Source organism: Anabrus simplex, chromosome 1, assembly GCF_040414725.1.
Source record: "Anabrus simplex isolate iqAnaSimp1 chromosome 1, ASM4041472v1, whole genome shotgun sequence".
NCBI classification, from domain to species: domain Eukaryota; kingdom Metazoa; phylum Arthropoda; class Insecta; order Orthoptera; family Tettigoniidae; genus Anabrus; species Anabrus simplex.
This window is the reverse complement of record NC_090265.1, coordinates 1,649,418,924-1,649,439,599: the sequence shown is the minus strand read 5'-3', so window position 1 is coordinate 1,649,439,599 and position 20,676 is coordinate 1,649,418,924. Positions and strand designations below refer to the sequence as shown.

The window sequence follows — 20,676 nt, the reverse complement described above, 5'->3', positions numbered from 1 at the left end:
TAGGTACGTGACATAGACCTGGGTCACTTGATGTGCCGCTCGCTAATAAGAATAGTGCATAAGTAATGGTCGGTTGTGTTCTAAGCTATTATCATGTGAAACTCCTAGACCTAATCATGAGATACAGTGCGTCGTCTTCTTCTATTTTATGGAATTTTTAATACATATCACTCTTTAACTTCTAGAAAAGTGGCCCCATAAACAATAACTCACTTAGATGTACTAGACGGACGTACGATTATCTCAAATAGTTCTGTTAGTTTTGTATTCTGACCTTTTCCACTCACATTTATTTTCGTGTGACTACTTCAACTGACTGTTGAGAACTTTCCCTTCCATCCCGTTTGCCCTTAAACGAGCATACTATAACCTTTCAACTGACTCTGATCCAAACGTGAGGAAATTATTGAGGTTCATGTTGAAATAAAAAGAGGCATATATCCAGTCAATTTATATTTTAGATATCTCGATAATTCGGAGCAACTCGCTCAGTTGAGTGTTAAGTTTAAGTAAATATTTGATATGTGAACATTTAAAAGCTCAGAACCCCATGGTACCCAATAAATTCGTGTCCTGAATTTCGATTTTTTGAAGTGACGTCAACTACTGTTGAGTGAAGATGGTTATATTTGACAAGACGGTGAACTGAAGACTATTGCGTAATGTTCGTTCTCACTGACCGTTTCTATAACGCAGTCTGTGGACTGGATTGAATAGTAGGAAATACACATGTCAGGATTACCGTTCACTTGCATTATTTATATATTACGTGTTCACATATGGACATCTACAATTGATTGAGAGATCTTTTAGGGAAGACTGATTAAAATAGAACTGAAGAGACAACGGGATATAAATCAATGGGCGCATTCCATTGTCAATCGAGCATTCCCACTCATGAAATCGTCTTATTTCAAAGAGAAATGTTACTCGACTCCTGATGTGGCATGAAAAAAGGCTTAAGTCGCGAGGAATTACTTTCAATTAGAAACGCCCACATCCACACCATTGTTATCAATAAAATGGGATATGCTAAAAAGAAAAGGGAATGAGCATCGTTTTCAAGAATGAAAATATCTAGGTACCGTGCTAGCTGAATCTAGGATTTAATTGTATGCCAATAGGCGAGGAAAACATTACGTGTGAAATTTTAGTTCTCTACAGAAAAAACAAGGTGAGTGTCGTAACAGAATATTTTTAAAGTTATTTAGGTATATAACATTGTATTAATTTGACTGTACAAGTTGCAGGTTAATCCATGAAGGAACGGCGGAAGGATCGTTCTACTGAAGTGCTAACCAATATCGATATGCAGGCCTAAGCCGGGATGGAGTCCCGCCGGGCCTGGAAAATGCGGTAATATACAAGTAACACCTGGATGAGGGAATGCCATAACGTCCCGAGGACCAGGGTGTACAGGTCACATGTCCAGGAGCTCATCAGCAAAGATGACTACAAAACTTTGTCCTTTATCTGTTTTAATACAATGTACATTGTATAGATGTATTTTCTCTCCTTATATTTATGAACATAATATTTTATACATAGGTGCAACTTGAGCGATGCCGCAGAATCATCTGTATATATAATATGTTTTATAATGTTGTCAGGTGCATTTTATCCCTTGAATGATAGTATGATTGGAATTTAAATGAATGTTGTGCCGGTTTCATCTAAATTGTACATGATATAGGTTGTAATATGCCTTTGCTGGCGAGATGTAGTGTTTATAGTGCACTATGTCTTCTGGTATGGGCTATATCAAATTCGTTACTTTCATTGACCTGTCTCAGTCTCATCCTTGGCTTTGACAATGTGAAAGTGACTGAGGTATGAGTGATGCTAGTAATACCATTCCTAATGCAGCCAGTCCCTGTTATGAATGGTGTGAAAATATCGCTCATAGGGTTGGCTGGTGCATGCATTTCAGTGGGCTTGGCAGACTGATATGTAATAGCAACGGCTGGCTCAGTGAGGAAGGCAACGGGAAACTACCTCACTCCTCATTTCCCTAGTACGCCTCTTCAGTGACGCCTAGGCTATTTATGACAGCTGTTGGCGGAGCTGCAGAGGATCACACCAGCCTTTGGGCTGAATACCCAACATACATACATAGGTTGTAATTTACGGGAATTTCATTGTGTACCTATCACCTCAATGATACTGTTTTTCCGGTGAATTTAACTTGCCAATTTCTTCATGAATCAAATCTTATTGGTAATATTTCGGAACGCATTTATTATACTGTGGAGGTTAGGAAGTTTTCCTTTACAAGCCAGATATCTCCTATGGCCTGGCCGATTCTTCATTAGAGAAATATTTCGCTGAACAATATGGATTCGGATCATAGAGTATACGTGTATTTATAAATGAGAGCACTTTCTTCGGCAATTATGAGCCTGTATATCTAAGTGAAAGGTTTAAATCTGTATGATGCGCATATAACAGAGTTTGTTGAATGTTAAGTTCGTCGATATGATTTATGATGATGTCATATACGGCTGTAGTGTTGTGTTTTTTCTTGGGGAATATGTGTTATGTATAATGTAATATGATCTTCGATAAATCCCAAAATGTTCATATTTGAATGCGATGGAAGAGATGCTCGTCATGCGAATCCCAAGTGTGATATTGCGAAATAGGCAGGAAAATATGGTCTTACAAATGAACCGTGAGGGTAGTGATCTCTGAATACTTTCTTCTAAATGAACATGTGAATATTTATCCTTGATATTTATGTGATACGTAAGAATGGGGCAGGTCTTCTATGAATGATATCAGACATAACAGTGCGAAGTTATTCGAATATAATGCTATTTTAATAGGATATTTAAGTAACACTATGAGTTAGGGTAAGGTCAGTGGCATGTTACCCAGTGTACAATCTATTTATTTTCCTTAGAATAGCCGTAGCTTTTGTGCATATATTTCGTAGATTTTGGCAGGAAATTTCAGCAACCCAGAGGAGAGACCGTGGACGAATTTAGATGTTATGGTGACTTGATGATTTCAATTCATGATTGTTCATTAAGGTATTGTGTAGTTTTGAATACCCATTTTCTTCTAGGATGCAGCACCCGGAGGTTACCATAATTATTTTGTTCTTCTTTAAAATTTCATTCGATTTATGATCCGCGGTTGGCTGCAGAGGCTAGTATTATGTGTGTTATGATCCTTGTTTCGTTTCAGAATCCACGGCGTTGCATGTATTTTTATTTAGTGACCGCTCAAGTTGTTAATTAGAAGCCGCTTGTCTTACGCGACTATTGGAAACGTTATTTTGATGGAATACTAAAGGACAAGATTTTGCCCAGAAGGGGCCATGAACACGAGTTTTTATACTCGTATTGCAGCGGATAAAATAAGTGAACTAATATAATTGCATCGTTAACTTCATATTTAAGCCTTCAACAACTGTTATGTTAGTAATTGTAATTCATTGATCTACTTTCTTTCAGTTCTTGCTGGACTTGCATGTGTTTATATTTTCATAGTAGATCAGGCAACCATCATTGTTAACGGCAGGATCATATTGTTGCGCCACATGAACAGGAGCAAGCAGTAACCAACAAGAGAATTTAAATGTAGAAACTATGCCTTTTGTCGTATTCAGCATTTACTAATTGTCCATTCATGTTGTGTTATTTTTTATTGTTAACTATTGTTAACTCTAGTTAAAAAAATAACTATTGTTTATGATGACTTGGTATCATTAAATCGGAACATTCTTCCAATTGAAACAAATCGTAAGTGTTATTATTTCTGTGGCTTGGTTCTAAAAGGGCCAATGTCATTTTCTTATCGAAATTGAGATATTAACTGATACAAACGCGTTTTATCCTGGCTTGCAACATGTTAGAAGGGCCAATGTCTCTGTTAAGCACTAAGCGAACAGTTAACGTTTAATTAAATAAGCCCTTGCCAATAATGTTAGATTACCAATAAAGATTAAAGACCTGGCAATTTTTAAAGAATACGATAGAAAAAAATAGCGTTTAATAAGGTGAATTACACAAAGAAAGTATAAAGTTATTTAAAGTTAGTTGTTGAAAAAAATAACTGGAGAACTAAAAGCCAAACTTCAAATGCTCATAGCTCAAAAACAGTTTTTCTGACACTGGCCCTTTTAGAACCAAGCCACAGATTTATGAACTATGATTTCTATTAGCTTCATGTAGTTTTAAGCCATAAGATTCCATAATGATAATGTCAGCATGGTGATGATTATTATGGACCTGTGCCTAACAGAACCTTTACACGTACGAGTTTACTCTCGTTGTAAGTTATCTCCATTGAGTAATGCCAGGGCGTAACTTATACACAATAGGCCTAGTTCTTCGAATCCCGTTGTTGCGAGTTTGAGAATAAACGGTTACAATACATAGAACTGAACGAATGAATGATAGCATTACCAATTGAATCAGCGTTATCGTTGATCCCTGCTTGGTTTAAAAGGAAGAAGGAATAACTTGATATCTTATTACAGTTTTTATAAGATGTTTCCCAGGTTTTTATACTGTAGTGATTTGAAGGCGGGAATCAACTGCCGTAAAGTTATTCTTGCTTACGAAATGCTAAATGTCTCTCCCCACACTCACGGCAACGGACCTTTCAGATAGCCTGGGAGTTAAATTTTGGCCGCATCCCACTCTATTTTGTTTTCTCCAATATATGTCTAAACGGAATCCCTCTTGTTTAAGTAACTTCAGTGCAGAGTAGGGGGTGGTATGACAAAATGTCAACCAACATATTTGAGGCGAGTTTTGTCACGCTTTATATCTAAACTACACGACATATTTCAATTGAATGAAAAATGATCGACAGATCAAAAATGTGTTCGACGTGATCTTGAGGTAGAGCAGGCCACGTTTTCCGGCGAATTGATGGGTCAAACAGCAGCAGTTTCACTCGAGAATTCGAAGTGATGGAATATTCACAATATTGTCAAACCATTTGTAACGAACCAGACTACACTCTCGTCAGTCGACAAGATAAATTGTACAAACTAACGAATTAACTTGAAGGAAGAAAATTCACCATGCCGAAGTATATTCTGAATCACAATTCTGCATCATATCTCCGAGGTAACTCGTCGACTACCCTGGTCTAGAATTGATCCAACATTTGCAAGGAACATTTACGTCAATTTGATATCATTTCTACCGTACTTCTCACACTTTATACTTATCATAAATAAAATGATACCAGACTATTAAATATCAGTCCATTACTTCATTCTCATATCATAAATTCAACATCCCATCCTGAGAGACGTATTCACGCATAAAATTTTCGGCTGTCTCTCTGATACAGCCCACTTCATTTTGTTTAATTTAAGGTACCCTTGGAACACTTACTTATCAAGTAATTATATATATTTGATACATCCGACCTCAGGAACCCTTGTAGCACTTAATTATTAGATAATAGTTTCTATGAAGACGTATGGGCCATTGTAGAACCTCATCGTGGAAACGGAAGTTAGCTTGAAAATTTCTCCTCTGAATAAGCATAATGAATATAGGAAAGGTACTTACCACTTTATCCCCCAGATCGGTGACTGTGCACGGCAGATAAACCGTCTGCCCTACCAGCGCCGTGATGCTAGTGGGCGTCGATTCGAACTTGGGCGGAGGTCCATCGGCGTCGGGATCGCTCCAGCCGACACTTGGATGGCCCCAGGTGTAAGCTGTAAGGGAAAATCGTACTTTATGAAACATTATATCCGTAAGTGTTTCACATATATCATAAAAATATAATGATAATTCTTGTATGGCAGGAACTTATCAATAAAGCTATGATAGATAGATGAATGAAAATTACATTTACATTCTTCAGCGCGTGAATCTGGGGACAGTTAATCTATGTGAATAAAATATTAAAACAACTGCTGCTACATTCGCTTCCTTTGCAATATTATTGCGATATATATTCATTTCAAATCGATTCCAGACCATATCAATAGTTGTTAGCGTTTCATGTATGTCCGCCTGTCTGTATGATTATTCCAAAATCACGGAAGAATAGCTGTATATATTTCCACCAAAATTCATATTTGCGGTCTGCGCATCCAAGATCAAGTTTTAAAATAAACATAATTATAAGTCATTCAGTGACTCAGGGGCTCATAGGAATACTCAGTCAGTTGTTTAATATTTTCTCATATTGTATTCGTGTAAAATCTAACAACTATTTGTACAATGTCCGTTTGTGTTAAATAACGTTTTTTCCAGTAACCATTTCCACTTCCTATTGAAATGCTGGTGTATTTGTTCTGGCTACCTCGTATCTCTCAGCTGAGTCTGCCAGATGACAACGATTCGATTTCCCTGCGATTGCTAATAATAATATTAACGATAAAAATAATATTGATTTTTCGTCTCATTTGCTACTTGTACGGTTTTTGGAGACGCCGAGGTGACTTATTTTTTCACCCAGCAGTTCTTCTAAATGTCATTATACCTGCTGATGCGAGACTGACGTATTTGAGCATTCAAACACCAGCGAACTGAGACGGGATCGAATCTGTCAACTTGAGCTCAGAAGATTAGATTTATCGGCACTTCCTTTTTTACCTACTTCCTTCTTCTGATCTCCTGTGTAGGATCTTTGTTTAAACGGTGGCTCATTTCGTGCCTCCTGGGAACTTCTGTACTTTTTCGAGTAGTTACCTAAATCACGGTCTAGTAAGCAAAAAATAACAGCCAGGAGAATTATTCATGGCGCTGACGACGCATCATCGCGTATTCTACAGGCCTTCAGGTTGAGCAGCGGTCGCTCAGTAGACTAAGTGCGATCAAGACTACTGCATCGTGGGATTTGATTGGTTAACCGCACTTCACAGCGTATTCTTCCTTCGCTCCCACTTCATCCACTTCCGGAAATCATTTCGGCTTTGTATTAAACTTCCTGAAGAACCGGAAGATTTTTTCGTCAGTATATTTTTCTTCATACTCGGAATGTGTCCATAGAACCGTACCTATCTTCCTCAAATTGTACATTGGAAAAATGTCTTCAACATTTCTCTATGTATACACATCACAGGTGAGGTAGTAGTTTTGAGCTGTATGTCCCGCTGAGCAGATTCCTCCATTTTCTTGCACTGCTGGTACTCTCTGGGACATTCTGCTGCGGAGTTCTTGGGCTTACTTTGTTTCTGTGAATTTCTTCTACCCTCTTGAATGCGCTTAATGTACGGTAGTTCTTAATCCAACCGAATATACTGTATTCAGATATTTTGTTAATTTAGCGCTACTTTCAAAAATTTCAATTGAGCTGATCACTAATTTATGGACGTTTTGGTTTCCGATTGTAGTCAAAAGGAAACAGTTCTATAATAATAATAATAATAATAATAATAATAATAATAATAATAATAATAATAATAATAATAATAATAATAATAATAATAATCTATATATTAAAAGAGTCCGACCATTCTACTGGACCAATTTGCTTCATTTTTGTTTTATTTTCTCCGTAATTACCTGCTAATTAATCATCAGGCATGGATAGGTCCTCTAAGTTCAGTCATCTTTGAATAAACCTAAAATCAAGTCATTAAATGATCAGTCCAATAATTGCAGGCGAAGGCTTACCATAGCCCGCAATATATTCTGTACTTAACGGGTTGCACACAATTAAGGAGCAATATTATTACATAAGGATATCGGCGAAGCTAAACGATTAGAAAGGACGGCGAGTACAGGCAAACCCTCAATTTCAACCGAAGTTGGTACACATAATCATGACTTAGGCCTAATACTATCTGGTGAGGAATACCGTGGGAGTAAAACACACCTAACAAGTCTAGGGATGGATTGGAGAGGAGTGACATGTAAAAATAATCGTAAACGACCTATATTAGTGTTGAATCCATACTTTTGTGGGTGTTTGGTATGAATTGTGGCACTCAGGAAGACATTTAAGTCAAAGTTCAGTCATCATCGGCATGGAGTATGAAAAGGCGAGAAAAATGGAACTGAAAAAATAATCGATAACGAACAATACTGGTGTCGAATCCAAACGATTGGTGTCGCTGAAATGAATTATGACACACTGGATGGCGTTTAAAGTTCACTTTCAGCCTCTATCGGCATGGGGGTTAGAAGGGGTGAAGAAGGAATATTTCCAAAATGACCACGATTTCTGTTGAATACCCACTTTTCGAATGAGATTTAGAATTGTGTACATCATATCTATAGCGCGATATATTTTTATTATTTATTGAAAGGGATCAACTACTTCAACACAATATGGACTGCATCAAGGAAGAAGTTCTACGCGAAACTAAATAATCTAAAACTAATATTTTAAGTTACACACACAAGAGTAACTATAAAACAACAAAATAGTTCTTAAAATAGCAATCAACGTCACATTAAAGAATTCTACAAGAATTCACTTGACACATTAATTAACAGGTAATGTAGATGCTAAAAGTAAACCTTCAATAAATTATTCGGGCAGCGCATAGAGAAATTTCATATCAAGACACGTTATCCCACCAATTTATAGTCCGGCTCCATGGCTAAATGTTTAGCGTGCTGGCCTTTGGTCACAGGAGTCCCGAGTTCGATTCCCTGCATGGTCAGGAATTTTAACCATCATTGGTTAATTTCGCTTTTAGGGGGCTGAGTGTATGTGTCGTCTTCTTCATCATCATCATCATCTCATTATCATCACGACGCGCAGGTCGCCTACGGCGGTCAATTCATAGACCTGCACTTGGTGAGCCGAACATGTCCTCGGACAGTCCCGGTATTAAAAGCCATACGCTATTTCATTTGATTTTACGTATTTATAACAAATGCTGTGGAACAGCACGTGTCCTCTAATAATAATAATAATAATAATAATAATAATAATAATAATAATAATAATAATAATAATAATAATAATGTAACGAAACTACTTGTAACACATGAGCACCTCGTACTTGGGTGCTATACTGATTTTACTGCTTTGCGACGATCTCGGTTTCAACACAAAATGGTGTACGTTCTTACCAATCGATATGATGTCACCGATTATTGAAACTAATTTTTTTTTAATTCATCGTTCACCTTTTTAATCGTATTTTAGTCTAATGCCTATTGCTCACGGTAAAATGTTTCGTAAAATTTGCTGTACAATTAATTTTATAAAAATTTGTTGAAAACAAGTTGTGTTGCTCACGGTAAAATTAGTTTATAAAATCCGTGGAAGCATCAGGATGGCCATCTCTGAACTCACTTCTGAACTAAGATGTGTATGTGCTGCCATCTATTGATAAACTTTTAAACCAAGGATCAGCTGTTCTACTTGCAGTGTGTTTGGGAGTATGGTTCCAACAAACAAAGCAAAACTTGCTGCTTTAGCTGGAATTATATGTTGTATAATGGTAAAAAGGAAGAAAAGAAATGCCAGGACATGCTGGACTAGGGACTGGATCAAAGGAAGAGAAGAAGGTAGAGGATTGCTGTCCTTGGTCTTAAATTAGTTGAGGTTAGAAGACCAGCATTCATGTAGGAATTCAGCGATTGTGTTTTCTGCCTCTCTTCTTGAATTTCTGTTGTGGTAAAGTGGCGTTTTAACTTCGTACAAACAAGGATATTTCAGGTATTCGTCCAGTAAAACACTAACAGCTTCCTTAATCCTCCCGGATCCTGCCATTTTAGAAAGAAGTGTTTGTTTACAATCGAGCTTCGCAATCTTCTCACGACGTAGCGCCAGCATCATCGTGATGTCAGCTTCGCTGATTGGTTCGTTTCGAAAAATTAATTTTACGGAATAGAACATGTCCTATTTTATGAAAAGTTTCATCAAAGGTTTTATAAAACTTGAATTTGACCGTGAGCAACAGAAATTGTATAAAATTAAATTATTGTACAATAAATTTGACAGAAAATTTTGCCGTGAGCAACAGGCATGACCATTCAGTTATCACTTACAGTTTTTAAGCAAGACTGTTTGTACTGTATATTCCCACGTAATACTCGCAATTCAACGTGGAAAAGAGTACACCAAGGAAAGTAAAGACGTATCATATGTCAAAATAAACGAAAGAAAGTTTCCTTATAACCGTATAAACTTTGGTAGCATTATTTGAGGATACAACCAACTTCCGGGCTGAAAATATAAGATACATACGGACATCAATAGCAAGTAGAGAAAGAACAGATAAAAATTTGCTCTGTTTACCCAACAAAGTGATTTCACTCTAGTAAGAATTCTCTCAGCAAAGTGTTTGAAAGAAGAGAACAAGCTTTCGCCTAGGGAACATGTCTTTTACTTTATTTGATTAGCTCCAATAAAAGCATTAACTACTTAGTTCTATCCCATCTCCTCTTGACATAAATGCCGGTTAGAAAGTGAAGTTAGTATAGTTTTTGGATAGTGAATTATAAAAGTAAAGTTTCACTATCTGATCAGCAAGAAGGAGTAGTCTCTGAGAGCACTTCTTAGTAATGAAAGCGTGTAATCTTGTGTAACTACGATGCCAACTTGACCAGCAAACGCCCATCAACTTCTTTACTCCGCTTTCCTTTCTCTTCTCTCTTCTCAATTTCTATTCCTCTTCATCCTTAAACCTGTTCCTCTCTTTCAGTTCCCAGCTTTATCTCACCATCACCTAGAGCAGAAATCAAGTTTAACGAAATAAGTAATCCATTTATTTCACTTGATTGATTACAGGCTCGCTCCTGAAGGTAGGCAGACGGTGTATCAGGCACATGTAGAATTCATGTGAGCGTCTGGAGCACTGAAGGGGAAAGAACGAACACCCCTAATTCTGTCTTAACTAACATGTTATATTCGCGTGTACATACCAAATACATGAAATGGGAACAGAAGGAGAATTATAATTATTAAGTGTCTGGAATAAAATATCACATATCTTGTATACAAAGAATATACGAATTGAATCATAAAGAAAGGCTATGTCGCATTTCTTTCGAAAGGAAGATAACTACAAATTTCCGATCATCATCATCCGGGAAATTGGAACTGTACAATGATGATGATGATGATGGTGATGATTATCACCACCGACATGATCATCCAGATATTATCAGCTTTTCTCGGTTTTCAGTTACATTAAGTCAGATTAATATCAAAGACGAGTAGTGTTTCATACATCTGATTTTCTCTTGTTATGGTTCTTTCAAATCACTGGGCGAGTTGGCCGTGCGGTTAGGAGCGTGCAGCTGTGAGCTCGCATCCGGGAGATAGTGGGTTCGAACCCCAGTGTCGGCAGCCCTGAAGAAGTTTTTCCGTGGTTTCTCATTTTAACACCAGGCGAATTCTGGGGCTGTACTTTAATTAAGCCACGGCCGCTTCCTTCCCATTCCTATGCCTTTCGAGTTCCATCGTCGCCATAAGACCTATCTGTATCGGTGCGACGTAAAGCAACTAGCAAAAAAGATCGTTCAAATCACTATCAGCACATTCGTTACAATATCGCAGGTTTCAATGTAGATGTTCTACTTGAGGTTTAGATAATGAAATGCGTAGCGTGGCCGATGGGGAAGTTGTTCTAGTTCTCGAATTACTATTTAATAAGGAGAGGATACCTCTTATTAACAGACAGTTTACCTAGTCCATTCCTTGCAGTACAATAGTTTTCTTTATTTATTATTATTATTATTATTATTATTATTATTATTATTATTATTATTATTATTATTATTAATTATATACAGTCATATTAACACACACTTTTTTAAAACATAACCGGTTTTCGGACACTAAGGTCCATCATCAGTGTCAAAATTTAAATTTAATTACACATGAGTGTGTCGTCAAAATTGGTTAAATGAGTTTAAAATGTAGCCCTGCTGACACCAACATAGGAAGGGCTGGATTTTTTTTTTTCTTACGTGCTCAGGCTGTTGGTCGAGTTGGTTGGGTACTTTTCCCAATTTCATTCCATTTTTGGAATGGAAGCTTGTAAACGTGTTTTATCCTCCCAATACGGTTTATATCAGGTGTTTTGGTTTTAAAATTCATCTCGTGCAATTATTGTCCCCAATGGTCACTAAACATATAAAACTCAAGCAGTTGTTAAGCATTTCTATTGTATTCTATCCACATTAGAAACTCTTTTATAAATAATTTCAAGAAATTATTTCAGTACGCACTGTACTATAAATTTAATTTCAGCTTCGTGGTCCAGTCAGACGAGCGGGGGATATTAATTAACGAACTGAAATGTTCCTCTCTCTTCAACTCTTTCAATCCTAACGAAAATGTAATTCCGTTAATGTATAGAATGATACAAAATGTTTTATTGTGGAAATATTTTATTGTAATTAACTTCAAGAGAGGGCGATTATAATAAGTAATATCAAATTAAGCACATTTTCTCATCGACATTCTTGTGGTGACATATCCTTCATATGTTATTGAATTAGTCTAGTTCGGTCGGCTTATACCCTTATCTTATTTGCAGTTATACAATTATTACATTTTCAACTGCAATATGCGAACATCGACTAATAAACCTTCACATAAAACAAAGCCCGTAGCCTGAAAATGATAAGTAACCTTTTGGTAATTTTCAATCCTACATCTATCATTACAAACGTATCGCTCAATTGATTAGGAACCTTCCTCGCGTTGATAATACTACCCCTTCTATATTGATTATGTCCTTCATTGATTTCCATAACCTGATGCTCAATTATTCATACCCGCCATGCCGAATTCAAAACACTTATTGGACCATTTTTGCCAAAAAATACTGCATACTCTTTCCTGCTTCTCTCTCTCTCTCTCTCTTATTCTCAATCAATGCTTTAATTCTGGATCATTACCTGATGTTTGAAAAAAGCTAAAGTAATACTCATTTATAAATCCGGTGACAAGCATAACTCTTCCTCATTCAGGCCTATTTCTGTCACATCTATCCTCTCAGCAGTCATTAAAATTCTGATAGACTCAGCTTCATAAGGTGTTTTATGCCAAGAAGAGGATGGAAATAAGTACTATTTTGTCTTGTGGATTCATGTGGTCATTCTCAAGAAATATCTATGAGAAATTTCATAACACAAGTTCTGATTATCTATATTTGGCATGTATGTAACATGGAAAGTGTAAAATGTTTGTAAGAAACAAACATTAACAAGTTATTTTCATTTTTTCAAATACATTTTCCATGCTAACTTAGACTGCCAAAGACGGGTTTATTAATAAAAGACCATCCTCAGAATGAAACAGGAAACACATCTGAATTATACCCGTATTTCTCTATAAAGTGTAACTTATATAACAAAATGTGAAGCATGTGCCTCCACTCTTAGATGTTAACTGATAAAAAGAATATAATTCAAATCGACCAAGTCAGCCGCGTGAAAATGTTCTTTTTATTGCGGAATGATAGAATGGTGACGCTGATGTAAAGGTGAATGTTCTACTTTAAGCCATTATGTGTGACGTCTCGCCATTTGGCTCACCTTGTCTTTCAATGGCCACTCGACGAGCATTATGAAGTAACTCGAACTCCAGACTATCAACGGGAAGAATACACTGTCACTCTACTCTCCACATCCAATGCGATATTGATAACGTATGGAGCGAGAGACTGTTCTATTGTTAGCAAACGAACCGTATAAAAGCCTCACCGCTGAATACGTTTTGCCGCTCCCACAGTATGTGACGAGTACAGCATTTTACAGCAGGAATTCATCCGACTAAGCCACGTTATAGCAGGAATAGCGAACACAAGTATAATGGTTATAGTGCATGCAAGAAATATTCAACCTGTTCCTACTTCAGCTGTGAAGATCAGTTTTGAAAATAGAGTAGGGTATGGTGTTCTTCTATTCTTAAGTAAAAGAGTAAATTCGTGTCCTTACCCCGAGAGGGTAGAGCTCCTTGTAAGTACAAACTCAATGGAGGTGAGCTTTATGTGCCACTTTTTACAACATATCAGTCCTCCTGCCATTCTTATATATCTGACAGTACCGGGAATCGAATCCCTGACCTCCGAGGGCAGCAGCTGATACTGCTAACACCGAGCTCGATAGCTGCAGTGGCTTGAGTGCGGCCAGTATCCAGTATTCGGGAGATAGTAGGTTCGAACCCCACTGTCGGCAGCTCTGAAAAAGGTTTTCCGTGGTTTCCCATTTTCACACCAGGCAAATGCTGGGGATGTACCTTAATTAAGGCCACGGCCGCTTCCTTCCCACTCCTAGCCCTTCCCTGTCCCATCGTCGCCATAAGACCTATCTGTGTCGGTGCGACGTAAAGCAAATAGCAAAATAATAATAAAAAAATATTTATACCGTACATTATTCTAAGAATTGTATTTGACAACATTTATTATATAATGTTTTGTGCTTTATTCTACCTTTGCTGTTAACCTTCACTGCTACATCACTCAGTCCTTCATAATCCTTATCTTGATCATTTTCATCTTCTCATTTAAGTAATTGGTGCTCTGTTACTGAATCTTACGTAATCCTCGAACTGGAAACTTGTAAGCAGCTTTCTATTATCGTGAAAGTTCCTTTATAATAAAGACATCTTTCTAGAATATTCGGTAGAATGTAGCAGTCAGAAAGCCACTTGTTTGTAAATAAAAGTTTCCCACGATAGCAATGTGTAACACACTCGAATTAAGTACTGGAAAGTGACGCCACGTTAATATGTTACACTTAAAACTCTATATTCTGAATAGCACGCAGAGTGATAAGCGAGGTGCTAGTGTCGAATAAATATGTACATGGAACGATAAATTCATATCTCCGAAGTTTGTTTGTAGAGTTTATAATATTTATAGAGGTACCACGCAACGAAAGCACGAAGAAATGTTGTATAAACATTGGTTACAAACACAATATCTTCTTAGTTATGGTCTGATATCCCTACCATCAATGATCACAATATCTTTGATGTACTCTTTACAACATGTGCTCGATGCGACCGCCATATATTGCAATGCAGCCTTCCACACTACGTCGCAAAGAATCACTCATTCGTTGGATAAACCCTCGCTCTTCTAGGATTGTACCACAGGCATTGAACGCGCGTTATCGTAATGAATCCATATGATTTATGGGTACTGCATATAACATGGTCCTTTCATGTCCCCAAAGCCAACAATCTAAAGGATTAAGGTCAGGCGAACGGGCAGGCCCTACCCGCCAATCAATCGCTCATCGAAGACCCGTCTAAGGTGTCGCCTAACCCTACAATGGAAATGAACACAACGCGCTAAAAGGTTTACGATTACTGTTTAGGTAGGAAAGTATTTCTGTCTTTTGTTGCATACGACCCTGCGCGAATTATTTAAATGTAATGTGATCTTTGACAGTAGTGGTAGAGTACCATAAGTCAGAAGATACTGGGTTTGCTACCAATGTTTATTGGAACATGTTTCCTTCGTTTGTTCTGTTCTATCTCCTCTGTAAATATTGGAAACTTTTCCAAGGTCACTCAGTACATGGAAATAATAAAAATGTTATTCGCTTTACGTCTCACTAACGACTCTTTTACGGTTTTCGAAGACGCCGAGGTGCCGGATTTTATTCCCGCAGGAGTTCTTTTACGTGCCAATAGATCTACCGACACGAGGCTGAAGTATTTGAGCACCTTCAAATACCACCCTACTGATCCAGGATTGAACCTGCCAAATTGGGGTCAAAAGGCCAGCACCTCAACCGTCTGAGCCACTCAGCCCCGCACCCTGTGCATATAATGGCATAAATAAATAAATAAATAAATAAATAAATAAATAAATAAATAAATAAATAAATAAATAAATAAATAAATAAATAAATAAATAAATTTAATTAATTAATTAATTAATTAAATAGAAATAAGGAAAGAAATTGCATACATACCCTCTATGAATTAACTAGACACCTTCATGATCTTCTATTTGTAACTAGCTTTGTGGCGTCACTTAGTTCCACACCTCTCATCTTTAAATCGTTAAACGATCGTGTCTTTATTATCTTTGTCTTACGCACCGCCGAAAAGTCTATTACACTTCTACTCCATTCGCCTCACATTATCCCATAACCAAAACGGGTTTATTAGCACAGCATCTTCCATCGTGTTATTTATCCACTTGAACTGTATCTACTTCTTCCGAATAGGTACCTTCTAATATTTTCTCCACCTGATTTTAGCAGCAATCATTCTCGGAACTTTCATGTATATTTCTTGTTAAGAATCAGAAATTCTGAGTGCACCCAGCTTCCACTCCTGTACATCAAGGTTTGTCTGGAAACTGATCCATATAAATAAAACTTTATCCGGTAGCTCACTTTCGTCTTAAATATACCATATCATTGTATGCTACAAAGATTTCACCACTTTAGATTTGAGATCACACGATTCTATCTCATCTGGTATACTACCATCGTGGAGGAATACAAATTCCAAGCACTTGAAATGATTTACCTGTTTCCGTTTTGAATTCCTGACCTAATATGCAGTTCTCTCAGATAACTTTCGAACTGACATCACTTTAGTCTTCGAAATACTAATTTTCAAATGCTTTTTTCAAGCTCCAAGATATCAGATTGTAAGTTTTTAAAACACTCTGTCGGTAAGATCAAAAGCCAAACTGATTATTATATTTCCACTCAGCTGAATCCCTGCCTAAAAAGTGTCATACAAGAAGAAAGAAAAAATGAATGAAAAAGTTGTGTTGAGTACTTATGCTGAAGTCTGTTTGGATCCTCAGGAGCTCTGCCATCGGCTCTGATAGATAGCCTAGCTAGCACTGAAGAGGCATTAAAAGGTAAAAGAGGTGTGACGTAGATTCAATCAATCACCATTGACCTGCAATTAGCGCAGTCGCCCAGGTGACAGATTCTCTATCTCCTGTTAACCTAGTCTATTCTTAAACCACTTCAAAGAACTTGGAAATTTATTCCACATTTGGGTTTGTAAATTATTCCATTTCCCTTGGAAGAATTATTCTATTTCGCCTCTGTTGTGTAATGGTTAGTGTGATTAGCTGCCACCCCTGGAGGCCCGGATTCCATTCCCGGCTCTGCCACTAAATTTGAAATGTGTTGCGACGGCTGGAATGGCGTCCACTCAGCTTCGGGAGGTGGGTTCGATTCCCACCTCAGCCATCCTCGAAGTGGTTTTCCGTAGTTTCGCACTTCTCCTCCAAGCAAATGCCGGGATGGTACTTAACTTAAGGCCACGGCCGCTTCCTTCCCTCTTCCTTGTCTCTCCCTTCCAAACATCACATCCCCCACCAAGGCCCCTGCTCAGTATAGCAGGTAAGGCCGCCTGGGCGAGGTACTGGTCATCCTTCCCAGTTATATCCCCCGAGCTAGCGTCTGAAACTCCAGGACATTGCCCTTCAGGCGGTAGAGGTGGGATCCCTCGCTGAGTCCGAGGGAAAAGCCAACCCTGGAGGGTAAGCAGATTAAGAAGAAGAAGAATTCCAAGTCCCAACTCTTCTACCATTAAGGACATATTTTCCCCAAATTTTCCTCTTGAATTCCAACTTCATATTGGGATCTTTCCTACATTTAGAAACGCCTCTCAAAATTCCATGGCTTCTCTCCACTGACAGCTCGGAACGTACCACTTAGTCGAGCAGCTCGTCTACTTTCTCTCAATTCTTTCCAGACCGAGCTCGATAGCTGCAGTCGCTTAAGTGCGGCCAGTATCCAGTATTCGGAAGATAGTAGGTTCGAACCCCACTGTCGGCAGTCCTGAAGATGGTTTCCCGTGGTTTCCCATTTTCACACCAGGCAAATGCTGGGGCTGTACCTTAATTTTCACGGCCGCTTCCTTCCCAGTCCTAGCCCTTTGTTGTCCCATCGTCGCCATAATACATATCTGTGTTGGTGCGACGTATAGCCTATAGCAAAAAAAAAAAATTCTTTCCACACGGAACTTTACAGTATTTTTGATATGCTACTCTTTTGTCGAAAATCAACCAGAATAAAATCGTACTCTTCTCCTTTGACGTTTTCCGCTTAAGAAATAATATTTCCTATCTGATAATGCTCTTCCTTCTCATTTTATTGCTTATGACTGGTCATGCCTCCACCCCCAAGTCACATACGAATAACCAGTCCAACAGAATAAATTTCGTTGAGTTCTTTTTCCTTTGCTTACGTGTCAAAGAAAGTAGGAATGCTTGTTTTCATGACGTATTTACGCACGCCTACAGTAAGTACACTGTACATAAGATTAATTTTCCTTCAAACACAAGCATATGAAAAGAACAGAACGACAATTGTCCTGATGGACTGCAAGTCCATATGGAGCTGAGAGGCGTGACCAGTCTTAAGGTGCGTAAGAGATAAGAAGAGCATAGTCTGTTAGGCGGTATTTTTTATTAGGTGACGATATATGTAATTGTGGTCTTACCAGAGACAATCGCCCTCTCCTTTACATCCTTACTGAAAATGAAAACCTACAACCTGTTTTCCAGTCTTTGACCGGGTCAGGGATGTAATTAATGAATCAGATATAGGCTGTTATTACGATGAGGTCGCCACTCCCGAAGTGATTTATGTTAACGAGTGATAGATGCTATGAAATGAGAATGGAGAGTGTTGCTGGAATGAAAGAAGACAGGGTAAACCGGAGTACCCGGAGAAAAACCTGTCCCGCCTCCGCTTTGTCCAGCACAAATCTCACACGGGTTGACTGGAATTTGAACCACGGTATCCAGCGGTGAGAGGCCGACGCGCAGCCGTCTGAGCCACGGAGGCTCCTACATCCTTACTACAAACCCTAAATACCCCCATAAACAGGTTAAGAATCTTTAACCTCTTATATTTACAATTCCGTTAATGTGAGTACCCCAAAAAATTATACAATAATCCTATGGCCTCAAATAATGTGTGCAGACAATTTAATTAGACGCCATCTGGTTGCTTGTTCGTCAATTTCGACGTTCAGTTTCATTCTAAGCCTAATAGATGGCTGAGTAAACCGAACCGTCTATGGCTGAATTTTAATGAATTTAGCCGAGTCAACATTAAATGTGTCGCAGAGATCTTTCACATGCCGACACCGTACTACGTGGAGTGTAAAAGTGACTCCCCCCCCCGCCTTTCAAAAATACGACAAACTCTGCCGGGTGTGAACTCGCTATCTTGGCTTCCGAAGGCCGACATGCTACCACTGACCCACAGAATTACCCCAATAAAAATCTCTTCTTATATTAGCACGTAGATATTTTCACCGATCGCCAAGATGAACGTCTCGACCCCGTCAACGGAGTAATTAAAACTGGGAGGAATATTCCACTTTGTGAAACTCACAACCTCACTTTCACCGCGTTTATGATCATGCCATGGCCTGCTGACTATGTCAGCACGCTGCTGAGGTCTTTTCGCAGTCGCTTCACAGTAGAGTAACTTATTTTCACTACGCGCCCGTTGAGGCTAGCCAAGTGCGACTGAGCTGGCATGACGTTAATGCGGGCAGCTTACGTAGCAGTCATACGACACAGTGAAGCGAAAGAGGGAGCACACTTTGCAGGGAAGGGAAGGGAACAGTCATACGTCACAGTGAAGCGAAAGAGGGAGCACACTTTGCAGGGAAGGGAAGGGAACAGTGGCTTTCGTTCATCATTACGAAGCTTTCCCTTACTATTCAGCGAAATGCTGAATGACATACAGAATTTTTAGGAACCACTGGAATCGCAAGAAAACCGACCTTTCCAAGATATTCCGGTTTGATTTATACTGCGCTCGATGTGAACAGTCAGTTTTATTTTCTTATAATTATACATTCAAATAAAACTAATACGTTATAATTTTTGTTACATGTTTTAGACTACAAGCTACGATTCACAACTCCCTGGACGACAGTATTTCCATTTATTAACAGGTAAAATTCCTGTTATTCATTCAGCAAAATGTAATATGTTTACATAATTCAATAAGTTTACTGCTTGATTTTTCAGAGTGTTGTTGTGTTGTTTGAATTAACCTGTTCACTGAATTCGAAAATAGTTTTAAAATCAAGCGTTCGATGATTATAGATAGCCTCTAAATGGCGAAGGGGTTTCATCGAGTGGAAACATAGATATTTACTATCCAAGATTAACGTACAATAACAATGTAAATGAAGCTATCAAATAGATATACAGCACGAATTCAAATAAATAACCTAACTGATGTTATTCCCGGTAAACACCATTGGATTGTTTGTGAGTTTATCAGATAATTTAAACCCAAGTAAGCACAAACCACAGCTTATCCACCTTAAACCTGTATTATATTAGCACCTCTTAAAATTGAATAGTGAAATTTGTAATTCATTACGTAAAATTAAAAAATATTTGTGGTTGTAGGTCTCTTTATTGTATCTGATCAATACATAAACTGCTATGAACATAAACAACTTATTCCTTATAGCGTAGATCGAAAACGACGTGGATTTATGCCCTCCTTTTTCGTTATTTCCTGTCTACATTTCAAATTCGTGTATCGCCGCAGTAAAATGAAATGAAATGTCGTATGGCTTTTAGTGCCGGGATATACCAGGACGGGTTCGGCTCGCCAGGTGCAGGTCTTCTATTTGACACCCGTAGGCGACCTGCGCGTCGTGATGAGGCTGAAATGATGATGAAGACAACACGTACACCCAGCCCCCGTGCCATTGGAATTAACCAATTAAGGTTAAAATCCCAGACCCGGCCGGGAATCGAACCCGGGACCCTCTGAACCGAAGACCAGCACGCTGACCGTTCAGCCAACG

The 20,676-nt window shown here is 38.2% G+C and overlaps 1 protein-coding gene across 2 annotated transcripts in view; it reads right to left on the bottom strand.

Moving 5' to 3' along the window:
* The window catches only part of LOC136858661 (peroxidasin homolog), a 990,357-nt gene that overhangs the window by 490,558 nt on the left and 479,123 nt on the right, over positions 1 to 20,676 (bottom strand). For both annotated transcript variants that reach the window (XM_067138374.2, XM_067138375.2), the window contains exon 3: positions 5,538 to 5,689. In XM_067138374.2, coding sequence (XP_066994475.1) covers positions 5,538 to 5,689 — 152 coding nt within the window. The remainder of the gene's footprint in view (positions 1 to 5,537; positions 5,690 to 20,676) is intronic.